General features: G+C 47.9%; 4 protein-coding genes across 4 annotated transcripts; 2 read left to right on the forward strand and 2 right to left on the reverse strand.

Annotated features, from left to right (window-relative positions):
* Nucleotides 1-1,448: 1,448 nt before the first annotated feature.
* ANOM_003522 (uncharacterized protein) lies at nt 1,449-6,572 on the forward strand (the record flags this gene model as incomplete). The annotated part of the gene is made up of 1 exon (XM_015548779.1): nt 1,449-6,572. The coding sequence occupies one exon, from the start codon at nt 1,449-1,451 to the stop codon at nt 6,570-6,572; it is 5,124 nt and encodes a 1,707-aa protein (XP_015409502.1).
* Nucleotides 6,573-7,098: 526 nt separating this feature from the next.
* On the reverse strand, nt 7,099-10,056 carry ANOM_003523 (DEAD/DEAH box helicase; the record flags this gene model as incomplete). Its single annotated transcript, XM_015548780.1, has 1 exon — nt 7,099-10,056. The coding sequence occupies one exon, from the start codon at nt 10,054-10,056 to the stop codon at nt 7,099-7,101; it is 2,958 nt and encodes a 985-aa protein (XP_015409501.1).
* A 447-nt stretch (nt 10,057-10,503) lies between these two features.
* ANOM_003524 (putative choline transport protein) lies at nt 10,504-12,395 on the reverse strand (the record flags this gene model as incomplete). The annotated part of the gene is made up of 5 exons (XM_015548781.1): nt 10,504-11,260; nt 11,315-11,807; nt 11,869-11,948; nt 12,006-12,052; nt 12,120-12,395. Coding segments are annotated over 5 exons (1,653 nt in total), but the record flags the coding sequence as incomplete, so codon positions are not given.
* A 3,041-nt stretch (nt 12,396-15,436) lies between these two features.
* On the forward strand, nt 15,437-16,830 carry ANOM_003525 (uncharacterized protein; the record flags this gene model as incomplete). The annotated part of the gene is made up of 4 exons (XM_015548782.1): nt 15,437-15,543; nt 15,630-15,911; nt 15,967-16,097; nt 16,157-16,830. Coding segments are annotated over 4 exons (1,194 nt in total), but the record flags the coding sequence as incomplete, so codon positions are not given.
* Nucleotides 16,831-18,290: the final 1,460 nt, after the last annotated feature.

Below are 18,290 nucleotides of genomic sequence, written 5' to 3' on the forward strand. Positions count from 1 at the left end.
TACAACCAGTACTACCTGAACTACTTGGTGTAGTATGGCTACAGAATAGGCAGTATGTCGGTCTTCCCGTCGCTTTGGGACGCGTAACGTGTAGATCACTGGGGACAAGTGCTATTCGATCATGATAACAAAGGCCAGTGTCTTAAGGATTGCCGGGCTATATAATCTAGTACCATTAACGTCCCATCCCCGCATCCCAACGTGTCCAGACTCTACTCTCGAGGACCGCTGCACTGACCATGAACTGATCTGGTTCAACTGATTGAAACATATGGACCTGACGTAACAATGAATAGAACTACTGCGGTATGGTACGCGAGGACACTGTGGGCCAAGGAGGCTGCAGTGATACGTAGTCCTTGTTTTACTTGTTCGTGTCTGTGTGGTGCAGAAAATGAGTGTCCCTGGTGTCATCTTTCAATAAAATATAGAGTTGAAGCATTGCACCACCTGTAAAAAGACAAGGGCAAGGACAAGGAATCCGATGATCATCCAGGATGACTACCTACTAGTAGTAGATTTTGAAACAGGCCAGACCGTAGGCGTCCAATAGGCAAAGGGACTGGCGATGACTCAGCCAAGTAACATGGCCAAAAGCGGTTAGATCCAATCATGTGCCTTTTCCTGCCTTGGTGCCAGATCTTTCGCCGCGTGTTGATCATCTGGTTTCCCGGGCAGCCCGCAGCTCAGCGCCAGCAAGAGCTGAACTAAAACTCCGTCAGTGTACGGTTACGATACATTTGATACTCCGTACATACTAGTAGAAGAGGGTATTGATGTATGTATGTACATACATACACAGCCTCCACCGATCGAATCATCTCGCCCAGATTTAGCAATAATGTGATCTTTCTACCCAACTTAAGACATTGTTTATAGTACCTAGTGGTAATCTATATGGTTGCTTATAATTACACTTCCTGTGACCATCATAAGATAGTAATCCCTATACACACCCACTAAATCCTTTTCGTTTCCCCATTATATCTTTGTCAAGCTCAAAATGACAAAACAGAGCAAGAAAGAGTATTAGGCAGCTGACCCGCAATTCCATCATCAGCAGGAACTTAAGTCACTTGCACTTCTCCATCTGCGCTTCACCCGCCCACCGCCTGTTCCAATTCTCTTTTCTCTGCTTTGCTTTCATTTCTTTTTCTTTCCTTCCTTGAAGCTGGGATCGACTTCCGCCCGTGCCCGTGTTCTCTGGAAGATCAAGTGGGACTACGTTGTTGCTGTAAGTACACAGCTCCTCCTGCAGGGTTCTAAATTGCCGCCAATAAACAAACAATCACCGAGTGACGTCGTCTGGTACAACACATGCTATCAACAAAATACCCACCCACCAGTATATGGACGGCAGCCTCACAATTACCTGTTTCCCTTTTGTTATATGCCGGTTTGCTTTTTTCTATAAACCATGCTAACGATCGTCTCGGTCGCAGACATCGATGCCGTCCCCTGCAACGCCGCATCGCCCCTCCAATATTGGGGGAAATACTAAATCCACCCCAACAAAGCAAAAACCACTGGATATCGGTCAGCCGCTGGGGATATATGACACTAATTCGGTGCGGGAGAAGGTCCGCAAGTGGCAGCAGCAAGGAGGAGGTGTAATTACGGCGGATGAAGTTGTCTATTACGAGGAAGATGAGGAGAATTCGACTGCCGATTCGAAACCCAAGCCTACGAGGGCGCCCACAACAAGAAAACGAAGTAAAAGTACCCCCCGAAAACGAGTCATCAGCGACGAACACTGGAAATTGAATCGCACCCCCACACAGACTCCTACATCGAAGCTACCTCCACCAAAACGCCTCTCGCAGTACACGACCAATGAGCCGATCCGGAGTTCTCAGGAGGGGAGAAATGAGTCGAGAAAGGAGGATAAGCCACGATCTTCCCCATCCGCCCGGAGCGAAAGAGCTGGTGCAGACTCGAGGAGCAGAGAACGGAGGAAGTCCAGGGTATATCGGGAGGGCGATTCCCTGCTAGGGAGCAAGATCGAAGAAGAAACTGCATCACATAATGGTTCGACTAAGTCTGCATCACGACCCACAAGTGCAGGCAAACCATATGCAGCTGCTAGATCAGAATTGGCAGAAGATGCCTCGAAGAAAGGCAGCATCAATGATGAGGACTTTGAGTGGACGGCGAGTGAAGCTGACTTCTCAGAATTATCAAGACGCCGCGCCCGAGGCCCGACCTCAAATCAGAAAGGCCGCGCACCCCATCCAAAGGTACCTAAGGGTGGTATCTTCGAGCACATGTTCGGTGAATCAAGAAAAATTTTTGCAAAACCAGAAGCCCCCAAACCCGGCCCCAATAGGGGCTCAAAGATCGAGGCATGGCTGTCTGGAACATCGGATCCATTTTTTGACGATGTTGATCCGGACGTGGAAGTCCCCGCCCCTCTGAATACCAAGGGCAATAGGGCCAAACTGTCGACAAAACGAGAGGAATGTCGTTCTCTTGCCACTGACTCAGGGGCGGAAAGTGACTCTCGACGGAAGAGCACAAGTAAGCGACGAGTACCAAGTAGGGAGGAGCGAGTAAAGTCGATGACGGAAGAGATAATGACTTCACAAGAGTCACAACTGGAGACAACCTCGGCCTTCAGTGAGAAGCGATCTTCTGGACACAGACATAGCCGAACTTCTTCCAGTAATAAGGAAAGTGCTTCTCCCGAAAAAGAGATGCCTAACGAGGTGCAAGACACCACTTTGACTGAAACCCAAACCATTTCTGAGGTCTCTGAGGTGTCTGGGAACAATGCGCCGGTCCCGCCCCACCGGGAACGACCATTTCCTAGCACAGGAGACCACAGACTGACCACTATTGCGTCTGTTGAGTCAATGAAGACAGGCGATGAGGCACGGCCTCAAGAACGTGCTCACGATGCCCCGCAGGAGGCGCGTGAACCAGCACCAGTGGAAGAAAAAGATGACCAGGAAGAAAGGGACCATTTTGATCCTAATTCTCTTCCAGTAGTATCGACCCAGTTGAAAAGACGACTTACCACACATGATGACCTCATGTCGGTTCTCTCGGCCCCAAACAGCAGGAGCAGGAGTATTAGGTCTGCCCGTAGCATCCGCACCAACAAAAGCCGCATCATCAATGCCACCGTGCCTGAACTTCTGAAGGAACTGTCAGCCGATGAAATCAAATATATGCGTGAGCTGAAAACACTGGTTGGCGGAGTCATTCCTGTCCTGCTTACTTGCGTTCTTTCAAAATCCGATTCAGCAATTGCTGCTGGTCTTTTTCGGCCATCAATGGACCCGAAAGACGAACTGAATTTTAGCAAGCCAATAGTGGACATGGGTGTTGCGGTCGAGCGCTTGAAGACACTGCACAAGCGAATTCCCCAGGACAATGCAGAGTCCCTGCTCACATGGGCACAGGGGGCACAGAAGGTGTACCGTGACTATCTTAAATCCTGGAGATTGGGTTTCAAGGATGTTATTGTAAACCTAGCTCCCCTTGATGAAAGTGAGGCGATGAACAATGCAGACACCAAAAGCTTGGACGAAGGTATGGCAAGGGACGAAAATGGGGATGTCATTGACAGTGACGGCGAAAAGGTTGATGTCGCATATCTGTTGAAACGGCCTTTGGTGCGTCTCAAATATCTTGCAAAGACTTTCAAAGGGATCAATATGCTTCAGCCGTCTGAGAAAGCCGAGGACGTATCTATGGCCTATCAGAACCTGGTAAACGAAGCTCGCCGTCGTGCGCGCGAGGAGCGGGCGAGACTTGAAGATGAGTCTGCTGCTAGCGTTGACCCAACTCGAGCTCGCGATCCTGCGACTCTAGGGCCGCTTGCCGGTGTGACTGTAAATAGAGCTCGGAGAGTCCGTGCTCGGGATTTCTTCAATCTTTCCCTGTATCATTCGACTGGGCAGGTTATAGACTGTCGTGCAGAGCTCCTTTTGAGAGACAATACTCCCGATAACGGTGCTGGAGGGGATCTCCTTATTTGTGAGATAGATCATGCGGACCGCTGGCTTCTTTTCCCTCCAATGGACCTTGCCTTTGTCTCTGCTCGCAATGGCGATATGAAAGGAGAAATTATAGTCATGTTGCGCAGCCCTCCGGGGCAACCAAATGCTTGGCAAGAAATTCTTGTTCTCCGAATAGACGAGGAGGACATTGGTTTTGAGTGGGTTCAAATGCTTGGTTTGAACCCGGTGCCGCCAGCGATTTGTCGAAGCCAGAGCTTCGTTGAACGAGCGAAGCAGCGGCAACGAGCACAAATAGTTCCCTCTAGTAGTGAAACCAAGGAGACACTACCGAGTTCTATCACTGTCGATATTCCTATCGGCGAGAGGGCCGTCTCTGGTACACTGCGGCGCTGCTCACTCAGGGAGAATTTGTCTGACCCGAGCACTGTCGGATCTTCTTTAGCGACCGAATCACGCACTTCCTTACAAACTGCAATCACTCGCGAATCAGACTACGCTGCCGGGGAAGCAGATTCGCCAACCAAGCCATCGCCACGAACACAGCAGTCCATACTACATTCTAGAGACCCACGAAAAACTGCAACAGGCGAAGAGAGATCCCCCACTAGCCTCAAACGATCAAAAGCAAAGAGGGTTGCACGGCATGACGAGGATAGCCCCCCGGTTCCCAGTCTGCCAAAAGATCACAATGCCGGTGGCTCTAAGGCGGCGCCTACAACTCATCGCCCAGATCATGACGAAAAGAAAGACCATAAAGAACATCTTCCCCCGAAGACTCCTACAAAGGATGAACCTGAAGCGATTTCCCCTCGAGTATCATCTGTCCCTTCTATGGACTTACCTATCATTCCAAAGCTCAGAACAGGCAGCAGTCAGACATACATTTCTGAAACTTTGGAATCCACGTTGGACGACGAGTACGTGCTAGATTCCTATACTATACCTGAAACTCCTACACGGAAGAAAGGCCACTCTCGCTCTAACTCCGACACTTCCGAACCAACAAATGGTGAAGAACCTCCTCCACCCCCGCCACACTCTCGTTCCCCAAGTTCGACAGGATCGAGTCTTTCAAATGCCCCGATCCTTAGTCCAAGCGGACCCCTGTCTAGACGTCGTGGCTCTTCTCCTTTGAAGCATGAATACGAGCCTTCCACGGCGTCCGACGAGACTTACTCAGACTCCGAAACATCAACTGTGCGACGCTACGACTTGTACTCTGAATCGGATTACTCGGGATCGGACAGTTCAGATGATGATTCGGAGGACGAACTACCGCATCTCCAAGAGCACCACGTTTCAAAACTGACTGTGCCGGCCTCCGTGATTACGTCCGCAACTAGTTCTCTGTCTCCTTCAAATTCAGTCTCTCAAGGTGGATATAGGTCTGTCCCTTCACAACCCAACAAGTCGTCCACCGCCGTTGCTTCCGTCTTTGCATGGTCCGATAAAGGTTCCTGGGAGAGCCTTCTGCCCGATGAATGTAATATCTATGTTAGCCCTGGACTAGTGGAAGCATATGACGTGAAATCGGCCTCTGCCTCGGATGACGATCACATGCTGTCCAAACGGGAACGACCACTGATTGCTCTCGAACTAACGCCCCTGGTACCCATCCGACGTGGTACAGCGATCGATATCAGTATCCGTTCTCCTCCTACTGAACGGTCGAAGGTATCATGGAGCAACAATATTATGTTCCGTTCCCGCAATGCAGATGAATGCGAGGTCTTGTATGGCCTCATAAACCAGGCGCGCACCACCAATCCTACCTACATAGCTTTGCAAAACGCCCGAGGGCCTTTCACGCAACAACCCGCTCCTCTAGAGCGCCCCTCCAAGAGTGGGGGTTTATTCGGCTGGCCACGTCGCAGGAAGAGCTACCGTGCGTCGAGCTCCCCTCGCTCACTTGCTGACAATTCCGAGAGTAGCGTTGGGACTATGAGTAGTGCTTTCTCGGCTTTAAAACGATTTGGTGCGGGGGGCAAGATGTTCAGCATTGCACGATCTTCAGTTACTTCTCGGAGTGGTCAAAAAGAAGATAGCTTATACTCAAGCTCTGCGGGTTCGGGAACAAACCATACATCCACTTCTGGAATTGGCCGGATAGCAGCTGCTATTAAAAACGTTGACGGTATTGGCCTTTCGAACGCAAAAATTAGGCTTTATATGCGTGAAACCCAGTCCAAATGGCGTGATATGGGTGCTGCTAGGCTCACTATTATGCCGGCAACCGCGGAACCTCGACGGTCAGAAACAGCTGCCGGTGGATCCAACGATACCAGTACTGGGACAGAAGGCGCTGAAGGAAGCTCACCCCCTTCTGGAGCTGCCTCTCCCCGGCGCACTATAGATTCTGAAAAGCGTATCCTCATCCGCGGCAAGACACGCGGTGAGGTTCTTCTTGATGTTTGCCTTCCTGAAAGTTCTTTCGAACGAGTAGCAAGGACAGGTATCGCCGTGTCAGTCTGGGAAGAGACTGAAGGTGGTGCCATGCCGAAGAAAGGCGGTGTTACCGGTGGCTCGTCTAAGATATACATGATCCAAATGAAGAGCGAAGCCGAGGCAGCATATACATTTGGCCTCGTTGGAAAACTCAGATACTAGATTTTGTTTTTTTTTTTTGAGACTCACATGCAACGTCATACATGTTGCAATCCTTTTTACGAATTCTCAGCTCTCCTTTGTTTGAATTTCCTTCCATCATTTACCCTGGTGTTTTGCCTCGAACCAATTGCATTTTGATTGATAGATATCCTGCATATCCATACCCCCTTCAGTTCTTTCGCTCTGTTTTTCAGATGTTGCTACATTTTTGTTTATGTGAGTTACGAGATCAGATGTCATCTGCATGTATGTATGTGCCTATGAGACAAGGAATGATTGATCGTTATCCTATTCTGTTAGAGATTTTCCCAAATATAGCATTATCTCCAGTTAAGACTTTCAACAGTGTCCTAACATCTTTCATAAACGAAGTGTTTCATCCAACAGCCTTGCGAAGGAAGGTAAGCAGAGATGCGTTTATGTCAGTTACTCCATCTAATTGAATAGATACATTATATCTATATGATAATGCCAAATACCGACATGAGCATATACAGTAAATCATCAAATCGAGGATACTCTATATTTAATCCGACAAAACAACCGCCATCGACGAATCAGTGTCCTTTGCCAACGCTGTGCTAGATTTCTTAAAAACGAAACTGATCCTATTATCCTCCTCTTTTAACATAGCAAAAAGCACGTCGTCATCAATAGCTTGTTGAACATCTTGCGTATCATCAATTGTGGTTGTTAGATGGCAGGGATCAATATGACAGTACTGAGACAGCGACTGTTGCATCTTATTCTTCTGCTTCTTAGATTTGGTGCTATTGATGCTTTTGGTCGTTCTAGACCCAGGGCGTGCCGCGCTATTCGCCTTAATCATGCGATCTTGCTTCTCTATGTCCAGCTTGGAAGCTTCAATGAGGGTCAGAACGTCCGGGAAGTCCTCCTCCACTTCCTCTGAGTCATTTACATCCGATATATTGCCTTGCCCGTCCGCCGGAGAACCAGCTCGAGACTCCGGGGTCGACACATTCTGTCCCCTACCCCCACAATCACAGCCTAGAAGCTCGTGCGTTTGACATTTGCTATCCTGGTCGAGACGAAAGAGGTCTTTTAGTTCGTCTCGAGAGAACTGGGCAGTGTTATCCTTGTGCTCCATGACGCTATCTGCGAGTCCGAGCTTCGTCACTTGGCGTTGCCATATCTTCTCTTCCAAGCTGCCCTTCAGGAGAATGCGGTATATTCGACAGTGTCGTTTTTGTCCGTCGCGATGGATTCGGGCCATGGCCTGGATGTCCGTGGCTGGGTTCCAGTCCACGTCGAACAAGATGAGGCGGCTGGCGCCTATCAGGTTCAGCCCCGTGCCTCCCGCCTTAGCGGATAGAAGAAATGCGAAGCAGCGGTTCGCTGGGAAGCGGTTGAAGTCTTCGACTAGCGATTGTCTTTTTTGCGCCGGAGTCGAGCCATCTAGTCGTAGAAATGGAAGTGATAATGAGGTTAGGAGCGTGGCTAACAGGTTGAGCGTGGATGTGTAGTTTGAAACGAGAACAACCTTTTCTGACGTTGAGGTATGCAGGATGTGTAGTAGTTGGTCTAGTACCCGGATTTTGGCGCTGGAGGATGGAGAAAAGTGTCGTAGGAGATTTGGAGGTAGAGAGGATAGTAAAGCTGCGATTGTTTCGCTGGGTGTCTCGTCCACATTTCTTGGGGAAAGCAATGAGGGGCTATTGCAGAGCTTCTTCAGGATGGTGATAAGCTGCAGAGCGCTCTCTGAGTTGCCAACGGCACATTGAAATACAGGTGAAGCGAGCACATTTTGATAAATATTCGCTTGAGTGGGCGTTGGGTCACAAAAAAGTATGTATTCCGACTTTGGTGGAAGGTAGCTCGCAAGAATGTCTGCGGTTCTCCGCAGCATAAACTGAGAGGTAAGTTCACGAAGCTCTTCGTTTCTGGCTTCACCCTTCTCAATATCTCTCCTTGTTGCCTCTGGCTGTCTGCTCTTCACAATAGGACCCTCGAACTCGCGTACGAATGCCTTGAAAGTTCCCAAAACTCCCGGATTAACCAGATCCACCGCCGCGAAGAATTCCTTCAGGTCGTTCTGGATCGGAGTACCCGAGAGAATCACTCTTTTAGTGGCATTCAGCGACTGTATCGCCTGTCCACTTTTGTTTTGAAGTGTTTTGAGTCTGTGGCCCTCATCCGCAATGATGATGTCGACCCCAGCTCCTTGCGCGAGACCTTCCTGCACAGTTCTTAGTTTTTCATAACCGACAATCATTATATTGTATGCTCTACCCCTTGTGAAATCAGTCAGTCGTTTTCGTTTGTCATCAAAGACAAATACGCCAATCCGCTCGTTCCCAAGCCATTTCCGGAACTCCTTCCTCCAGTTATTGATCAAAGTCACGGGGCACACGATAAGCGCTTTCTTAACTTCAGGGGGATTCTCATAAATTGGATTCTGTTTGAGCAAGGTCCATAGTAGCGTGATTGTCTGTAAGGTTTTACCCAAGCCCATATCGTCCGCTAAAATAGCACCTTGGCCATTGAATGATCGCATCCCCATGACACATTCATAGAGGAACTTGACTCCTTCACGCTGATGCGGCCGCAAGTGTTTGGCAAGGATAGGATCAACCACAACATCGACAACTCTTTTCCCCTTAGGCGCGGATGCTGGCCGTTTCATCACCAGTGCACCGGGCTGCTTGGGGTCATGACGAGGAACGGGCTCCTCGGCAGATTTCTGCGGGATAACAGTATTTTCCAACAGGGGTCTTTTGTATGCGCTAGATGTAGAGCTCGATTTCCTTGATGCGGGATTTGGAATTATCTGCATTTGGCCTTTCTCCAATTGATTCTCCTTCACATTCGATGTGCTAGTTTTGTTTCCCGACACAGGCACAAACCCTTTCTTCGGTGGCGCTACCGGCGGAGTTGGGCTAGGCTTTGTTTCGAGAAATTGCTTCCCCGACAGATACTCCTTCTTTGACATTTCCGAATCTACCTCGACTTCCTTTCCTCCGATCGAGAGCATGGTTCCAGGTTCAAGATGAGAGGTGTGCATGGCCCGGCCCATGTCCCTGCCCGAGACGTCCCGCAAATGAGCATAACCATTTCGGACTAATAGTATACCGTCACCATCCCATGTCTTGTTCTTTTTAGTGGTAGGTTTTCGCCTGGATATTGTCAGCTTTTTCTCCTTTCCCTGTTCCTTTCCTCTTCCTTTCCTCTTCCTTTTTAAGAACACGGTAGTGATGAGGTCGTACCATAAAACATTAAAATGCCGTTCTCCTGCAGACTCATCGTCCTTGACATTATCGCATACTGGTTCACCTATATTGCGCACTTGGACCAAAGGCTTCCTCTCAGATGGACCTACGCTACCCACGGTACGGTCTTGGTGAAGGCGCGGCCTCTTGGCTGGCGGGCCATGCTTATCCAGAGTATCGGTGGATAAATCTGACTTAGTATTAGGATCTTCCGTATTTTTCCTTATCAAAGGAGGCTTGAACGGTTTGAAGACCATGTCGTGTGGCCTTTAGATTTCGTTTTGGTAGCATTTCGTTCCTTTCAGTGGACGAGTGTCTTTACCCGTCAGACGCGGCACGGGCAAACGCGTAGTCACATGATTTACATAGAGGTTGTGTAGTAGAAGTAGTTTTGATTCTTCGCCTATGAATACTAGTACAGTGAATACTGTAGCGATCTAATTGAGATATATAATTACTGTCCTGGCTTGCAGCACCAGTCATTTCACTAAATTACTAAAATTCATCCGTACATGAAGCAAACGAAGATTATTACATGTCATTCAGAAGTAGGCCGACAGCCGTAAAATATGTCCGAATTAAATATGAAAAAAATATACATGTCGTAAGCGTCTATAGGCTGTAACGAAGGCGAGCTATCCATCAAGATATCCAGTATATTCGCTATCTCTGTTGAGCGTTCACCCTTCATAGAAGAGTAGTACTTATTTAGCGTCATCCATCAGTACCTTGTCTGTCAGAGGGATGAACTTCGGCCCTTCATAGGATTTCATCCGGAAGAGCCACCAGATAGTCACAAAAATTGTCAATCCTCCGGTCAGCAGGCTAGCGTAATTCATCGAAGCTGCGTCGGTGGGCAAAGCATACGGGAAGCAGAAGATCACGACAAAGGCGAGAATGTAGATGCAGGACAAGGCGTTAATGAGATAACCAATGCGCCCCATCCAGAAATGGCCTGGGGTGAATGTAGAACGACGAGTCAGAAGATGTGGAAGGATAGCGGCGCAGTAGGAAAGACTAGACAATTGCACGAAGCAGCCGACGAAAGCGTTGAAGGCGGTGGTGGAGCCGACATAGATACAGGCGAGGATCGTGACAATCACACCACAAACTAGAGTAGCATTGAAAGGGTTGTGCATACGGGTGTTAATGCGCGCAAGCCAGCCGGAGAATGGAGTCGCTTTGTCGCGGGAAATGGTCCACAGAGTACGACCAGCAGTGATATAGCAGCCGGCGCATGTAATAACGGTTGGGAGAAAAGCCACAATGAGTAAACCAAGGGCTCCACCCCTAGACCCCGTCGCCTGATAGTAGATTTCGGCTAGAGGGAAACCGTAGACGCTTGAGATAACTGCATCTAGATCAGTAATCGAATAGAACACTGCTATCATGTAGAGGATGCCGGTAATAAAGCCGACTGTCATTTGGGCGAGGACTGCTTTGGGGATGTTCCGACTCGGTCTGCCAGTTTATTAGGGACTTGCGCGCAAGTATGGGGTTTTTTATGGTAAATACCTGGGGATCTCCTCTGCAAGATGGGTCGAGCAGTCGGGCGTACCCACACTGTAAGCACCATTGAGCATTCCCGCAACGAAGACAAAGCCCTCGCTAGAATATCCGGTACCATTTTGCCATGTACGCCATACGTCCGAATTTGATGCGTAGCCAGTACCATTCACATGGGGCATGACAGCACACACAATGATTGTGATAAACACACCCGCCAGGATGAAGAACATTCCAAGGTTGCCGATATGGGGGAGCATCCGGTTCATGAAAAGGACGATGGAGCAGCAAAGCCATGTACAGATAATAAAGCTGACGAATATGTGCCACGACTGGGGCACAAATCCGGGATGCATCAGGGCGTACATCGAAACAGTCTGCTGTCCCAAAATAGCAGACATCGAAGCAGCGCCAAGGATCCAGGCCAGACAGTTCCAAAAGCCAGCGAAAAACCCGCACGCACGGCCATACTTTCCTGCCGTGATAGAGGCCCAGTGGTACACTTAATTGATATTAGCGAAACTATGCGGAATCGAGCGACATAAGATCACTGTTAAACGTACCACCACTAGATGAAGGCATTCCCGATGCTAGTTCCGCGATGGAGGCCGCCACTAACCAGTAGCAGACCGACACGGCAATGCTAATATTCTTGTTAGTGTTGAATGATCGGTAATAGCAATAGTGAGGCTTATCGTACAATTCATAAATAACACCCGATGGCCCTCCATTACTCAGAGCAGTGACCTAACTCGATCATCAGCTGGGATGTCCCTCTTTTTCCTCTTTGCAGTGGCGATGCTGTATAACATACCACACTGCCTCCTTGAGCGATCCATGTGTTTCCAGTCGTAACAGCCACGGCACAAATACTTAACAAACTGAAGTTCCGGTCGAGTTCCTGACGATGTCCGGATGCATTAATCAATTCTCCGGGTGACTGGTCCTCCGCGGCCAACTCCATAGCTCCCGCTTTTTTGGCTCGAGCCCCTCCGCAGCTGCCATCGTCGAAGATAACACCACCACTTGAATGACGTGGGTTTAGGGAGAAAAGTAAGTTATTAGATAAAGTAAATCTGAGTCGAAGAAAGAGAAGACGTGGGAGAATGGAAAGGGTGGATGGAGGTGTCTTAAGGGAAGAAAATCGCAAGGACGTGGGGCGACAACGGAATCTCTTTATGGTTTGAAATGAGCGACTAGGGTAACGATGGGATTTAGTTAGAAAGATTGACCGGACATTGCTTTTGAATTATCACTAGTAAATAGTGGGTTAGAGACAAAGATACTGAGCGAAGAAAAAAAATATGAAGGATATGATTCTGGTGTGAGTCTAAAGGTTTATACACTGAATCTGGCGACCTAGTACTTAGAGGACTAAGAGCGGGTTGGAGGACCACCGGACACTTCAGTCATGCCTAGCAAATCATCGATGTAACCACCCTCCTTGGTGACCAGTAGCCAGTAGTACTAATAAAGTGGGTCGGGGGAAACGTGCTGGTTGGATGCTTGAGAGCAGGGGGTGCCGGGGGACCAGGCTGAGTGTCTTTACCTGAAGGGGGAGCTTCAGCAGATGGGCAAACCTTTTCAGATCATCTCCCGCAAGGCAGACGATCCTACGTACGTGCTTTAAGAAATAGGATTCCTTTTCCCCTTCTAAGGCTGAGATCGAGTTTCAGATAATACTTGGATATTATGAATCTCCCCACTTCGATGGTCTTCAAAGGATATCGCAACCTTCCCATGCAAGTAGTAATTAATGTATGCTGTGTACATCAGACCATACTCCGTATCCCGGCGGCCGGTTAAGTGATTAGGAGTGGAAATGTTACTAGAGATTTAGTACCTACTAACTAGGTATGAAGTCCATTGCTTATTAAAAGAAAATACTGAAGGCAACTCCTAAAAACTTGAACGATACTACCGTAGCAGGGTCCCAAACTCTCTCTCACCTTCATCGTTTCCTTGTAGGTCTTTGGACTATTGATTGGTAACCAAGGTAAAGGAGTTTAGTTCGAGGTGGTGGTATTAGTTAAGCGGAAACAAAAAAAAGGCGAGATAATGGTTCCAGACATACAAAAAATGCACAACAAGGCTTGACGGCGAGTAAGTTAACACGGGGAACGGGAGAGACACAGACATTGTTCCACTTCCCCCTTGCCACCAAGAAAGTCTATTTTTTGGAGCCTAACTTTATTTAGGGACCGGGGCCAATGACACGGGGCCCAGCGAAACCGTCCATGTCTTAATCTGGCGATTACGCGCAGTCCACTTATCTCCCGAATTATTCATTTTCATTGCAAATTATCCCTCCACTCTTATTGACGCTCCCAGTATGGATCTCATTGCCATTGTACCTACATAATGACAATTATTCAATTGTTAATTTACGGTGCCATGTTTTATTTCTCTTCTCCCCTCCCTCTTCGACTACTGAAATTAAATGGCAAGAGCATGTCTATCTTTTACGTTCCTTCGAGAACATCTAAACACTCGCTCTACCGTTAATTTCTCTACTGCCAATTCCGGAGACTGACTTCCATGTCAGATGTTCGCTCAGAGAAACACCTTTTCTATAACTGTACACACGAGGTAAGTGAAACAAGGCTGGTTTGGCGTTCATACTAACAGCGAGTCAGTGATTTGGTCGAGGCCTCGTCGGCTTCTCCGGGGCTTCCGGAATCAACCTAGATATGAAGGTATTAAGAACCTAAAGCGCCTAAAGGGGGCTTTTCCCTCTGATAGCGTAGACCGATACTTTGTGGTCCGTGGTTTTCCACTATTAATAGAGAGAAGAGAAATCGGATGACACTTCTCTAGTGGAAGACTTCATCTTAATTAATATACGCAGAGAAGATTCTGTGCGAATTATAACGCAAGTTGAGGTGGCTGAGTGACAGGGATCGGGCCTCTAGTGCTCCCAGTCCAAAGTCAATTAAGAAACAAGGAAGACAAAGAACAAAGTTTATCTCCGATCCTTCCGTTCGGGTGTCTCGAACAGAGACTAAGATGTCACCGATGCAGCCTCGAACTATACTAGTATAAAATATGCGTGATTTTGGCTTCTGATATGAGATGCATAGTTTCGTCCACAGCACAATTTTTAGTCCTACTAGGAAAAGAAGTAGTAGTTAATAGTACGGTACTGGATAGTGGGAACAAGCCTGATATCAGCATGTTATCGGCCAGGCTCCAGAAGGTTAACTACTAAGGAACTGAGGTACAAAGATTCTGGTCCTCAATGGGCTTAGGCCAAAATTAACTTGGGACTAGTCAGACCCACTTGACGACACCGTCCCCAATCCATGCCCTGTGAGTTGTCATCCACTGTAATTACACTTTGCGTTGCACGTCCAACTGCACGTTGCTTTATACCATGAGAATCCAGTTCCTCTTGAACACTATTACCCACATTACTAAGGAAAAATCTTTTTCAGCTTGCCAAGTACGGAGTATGTTAATAAAAAAAGCGTTGCCTTCGTATCATGATTTGTCAACAAGACCAGCTAACTAATAATTGCTGTGGACTGAATATTACCCAGGCGTACGCTATACAATGGTTGGTTAGATTAATGGTGCGACCAACTGTACCTATCCGAGTCCCCTTCCAAGCCTCCCTAGGTACGAGAATTTATTACTCCAATTGCCTTCGGGGTAAAAGGATGGCATCGGGGTCCATTAAACCAAATAAGGTAGCAAGCACGACTGGCCGGCCGGCCTTGTGTGACATGAACTCAGTTCCTAAAGCAAATGGTCCCACAGCCGATGGTGGTGTGGATGTGCTGTGTCTTTCCCTCTTTGGGCCTTCTGGTCGATTCTGGTTCGCCTATGAGCTCACAATAATCCTCCCATCACACTGGAACGAACATGGAACGCCATACTTTTCGGTCTTTCCTCCAGTTCCATTTCCATTCTATAGCAATCGTACCTTGATTCTGTAATCTCACCAAGTCAAGGCTGCCGGCTGATCCTTGCAGCCACACACTTCCCCTGGCAAATGTGCCCAATTATACAAAGCTTATCGCAAAAATGTCGGTGCCTCCCCCTCATATATCGACAGGACCTCCTTTAGTCCCTTGCATGGATCTGTTCGGAGTGAATGCCAGTTAACCTATCATTCCCTGCGCTTACAGGTTGCTCTCCGAAAACATGTCAAGCTTCAGTCCAGAGTTTACAAAAAGCTTCGCTCGGGAAACATGGACTCTCTATGCAGTAGGGATGCTGGGTGTTTGCCTACGATTGTAAGTTGTCCTTCAACCGAGAAACAGAATTCTTATATCCCCGTTACTCTAGTTTGACCGTGCTCTGATCCCATACCCCCTTATAGCGTAGCTCGAATACGTCGTTTAGGAATCCGAAATCTCCAGACAGATGATTACATGATGGTCTTCGCTATCATCTGGTATACGATCCTATGTGTTTCACTGAACGAAGTCGTCATCGTGGGGGGTTCGAACTTGATGAGTGAAGAAGATATTAAAAACTTGACTCCGGGACTTAAAGCCGATCGTGTGAGAGGAAGTAAATGGGTCTTTGTCTCAGAACACTCATTTGTTCTCGCGGTATGGGCGATGAAGGCCTGTATGCTCATCATCTATGCACGTATAACGTGAGTAGCTTACAGCCAATGTCGACGCGCGTGATCTATTGACTCTATTTTTTAGGGAGGGGTTGCGGCAGAGGAAATGGGTTAATTATCTCGCCGTATATGTCGGCCTCGGTTTTGTTGGTGTTGAATTGTCTCTGTTCTTGATTTGCCGACCCTTATCGATGTATTGGGCTGTGCCTACATCCTGTGAGTTGTTGACCCTCTTGGCATCACTAGCAAAGCAATAACCTGACTGTCTATAATAGATCAATGTTCAAGCTACCAGTACTACGAAATTATCCAAGGATGTATATCGATTTCCGCAGACATTCTGACGCTCCTTATCGGGCTGCCACTTCTGCTGCAAGTACGCGTGCCCCTCAAGCAGAAGCTGATACTTGTGGTTATATTCGGCATGGGAATTTTTGTTATTGTCGCAGCAGTCCTGACAAAGGTTTACTGTCTCGTCCCGTCGCTCATCTCATACGTCTACATGAATTGGTACTTCCGAGAAGCAACCGTGGCAGTTCTTGTCACCAACCTACCACTCATCTGGTCTCTCCTTCGCGATGTATTCCCAGCCCTCAAAAGCTGGACAGGGGGATCCAAGCGAGCCACTGATCGGTATCGGTCTGGTCCGTGGACCAGCAAAGCCTCAGAGTACGGCCGGCGTTATGGACCGTCGAGTCAGCTACGCTCAGGCGATTTTAGCATGCATGATTACAACCGAAGCATCGCTACACCTCACAAGCCGGCTTCTGACGTTAGCATACAAGCGAGTGACGATCGGGATGTGAGCGACGATGGCTCCGACAGAGCTCTGAGAATTCGGCAGGACGTTACTGTCACGGTGGAGCGCGAATCCCGGCCTCCCGAATTTTGGGGATCACATCATACCAAGACCGAAAGTCTGAACGGGGTCCATCAACCGCAGCCATGAAGCATACGATTTTTAGCCTAGTACTCTTTTTTTTTAAGAAAAAAGGAAAGAAAGAAAGAAAGAAAATAATGCTACTTCTGTATATAATACTATTTCTTCCACTCCTTTTGTTTCTTTCTTTCTTTCATTCTGTTTAGGTTGCATTCTGTTACCTGTATATAGCCACATTTGTTATCCACTACGTTATTTTAAAAATCTGGGGAGGGGCTCTGTGTTAAGTTATAGTTAGGTAATATACATAGAAATACTACTCCATATGAAGCAGCCTAAACGCACATCATTCTATGATCATCGGGGGGTGGGGGAAATAATTGTCCCAAGAGGGTATCAAGAACGTACGACCACGGTTCTCAAGTGGACGTTATTGACTCTTGTGGGTCGACACGGATATACGGATGTACAGGAAATACTTACCCCCAATAATGCTCATGAAGGCAAATCGCCATGGGTCCTATAACCAGAGTTGCGAATGTGCAACCAGGGGAGTGGAAGAATTTTGTCCACACAATTGGATGCCCATTTTTTACTCAAGCTTATCGTTATCTCCGTCCCGAAAATACCACGGACTTTAACCGCAGATCTCCCGGTCCCTCTCTATCACGTGAGTGGGGCCCTCCATACGGCCTATTACCGTACCTCTGGATACTTTCACCTTTGGTCGGCCTTGTATTGCGTTTCCACAGTACCCCTCAACCTCGGGTGAGAGTCTTGCCGAGTGCCGGCTTTTGTCCGCTCTAGGTTGTTCTGTTTCCATACCTACTAAATCTTTCACATCCCAAAAAGAGATCTCACCAATAAGAGGAAATTGAAGACACGCACACTACTTGTGCTCCACAGGAGACCTCGAGCTATTCCAAGTTCTGTGCCACAGGATTTCTTGTCTTCATACAATTCACGCGATCAACATTGGGGCTGAACTCCCCTGCTTAATGCATATAACATGCTGCAGAATTCCAGATCTTCAAAGCTTAAAGTGGCTGGTTGGAAGTCTCCTACCTTTCAGCTTGAGTTTAGCTTGAGTTTAAAAAGGGGAAAGAAAAAGCAGGCACGGATACTAGCCGGGATTTCTCATCGGCGACTTGTCATCGATTGTAGTAACCTTGGGTTGTGCCGCAATACCCAGCTGACAAAGTTAAACAAAAAGCCTCTCGGCAACCAAAGTAAAATATGCGTGTCCTGTTCCACGGCTGTATGGGGTATACTCGACATTGGTGCATACTCCGACGTAGAGCACGTCGAGGTCCCACCGGCCTTCAGTGCCTAAGAGTGATCACATATCATCCTGCCCACGGTTGGTCATGTTAGTCCCCACTCGGCAAATGACTGTTTTCGGGAAAGGATCGCAGTTTGTCTCCAAATCACTTTCGCTGGTTCAGTGTTCAGCTCCATTACCCTTTCCACGGATCATGTCGAGCCTGGTGGGAGAAGTATATGGCGAGAATTACCTGTGTCGTGCCATA

Source organism: Aspergillus nomiae (assembly GCF_001204775.2).
Source record: "Aspergillus nomiae NRRL 13137 chromosome Unknown contig00049, whole genome shotgun sequence".
In the NCBI taxonomy this organism is placed as follows: Eukaryota; Fungi; Ascomycota; class Eurotiomycetes; order Eurotiales; family Aspergillaceae; genus Aspergillus; species Aspergillus nomiae.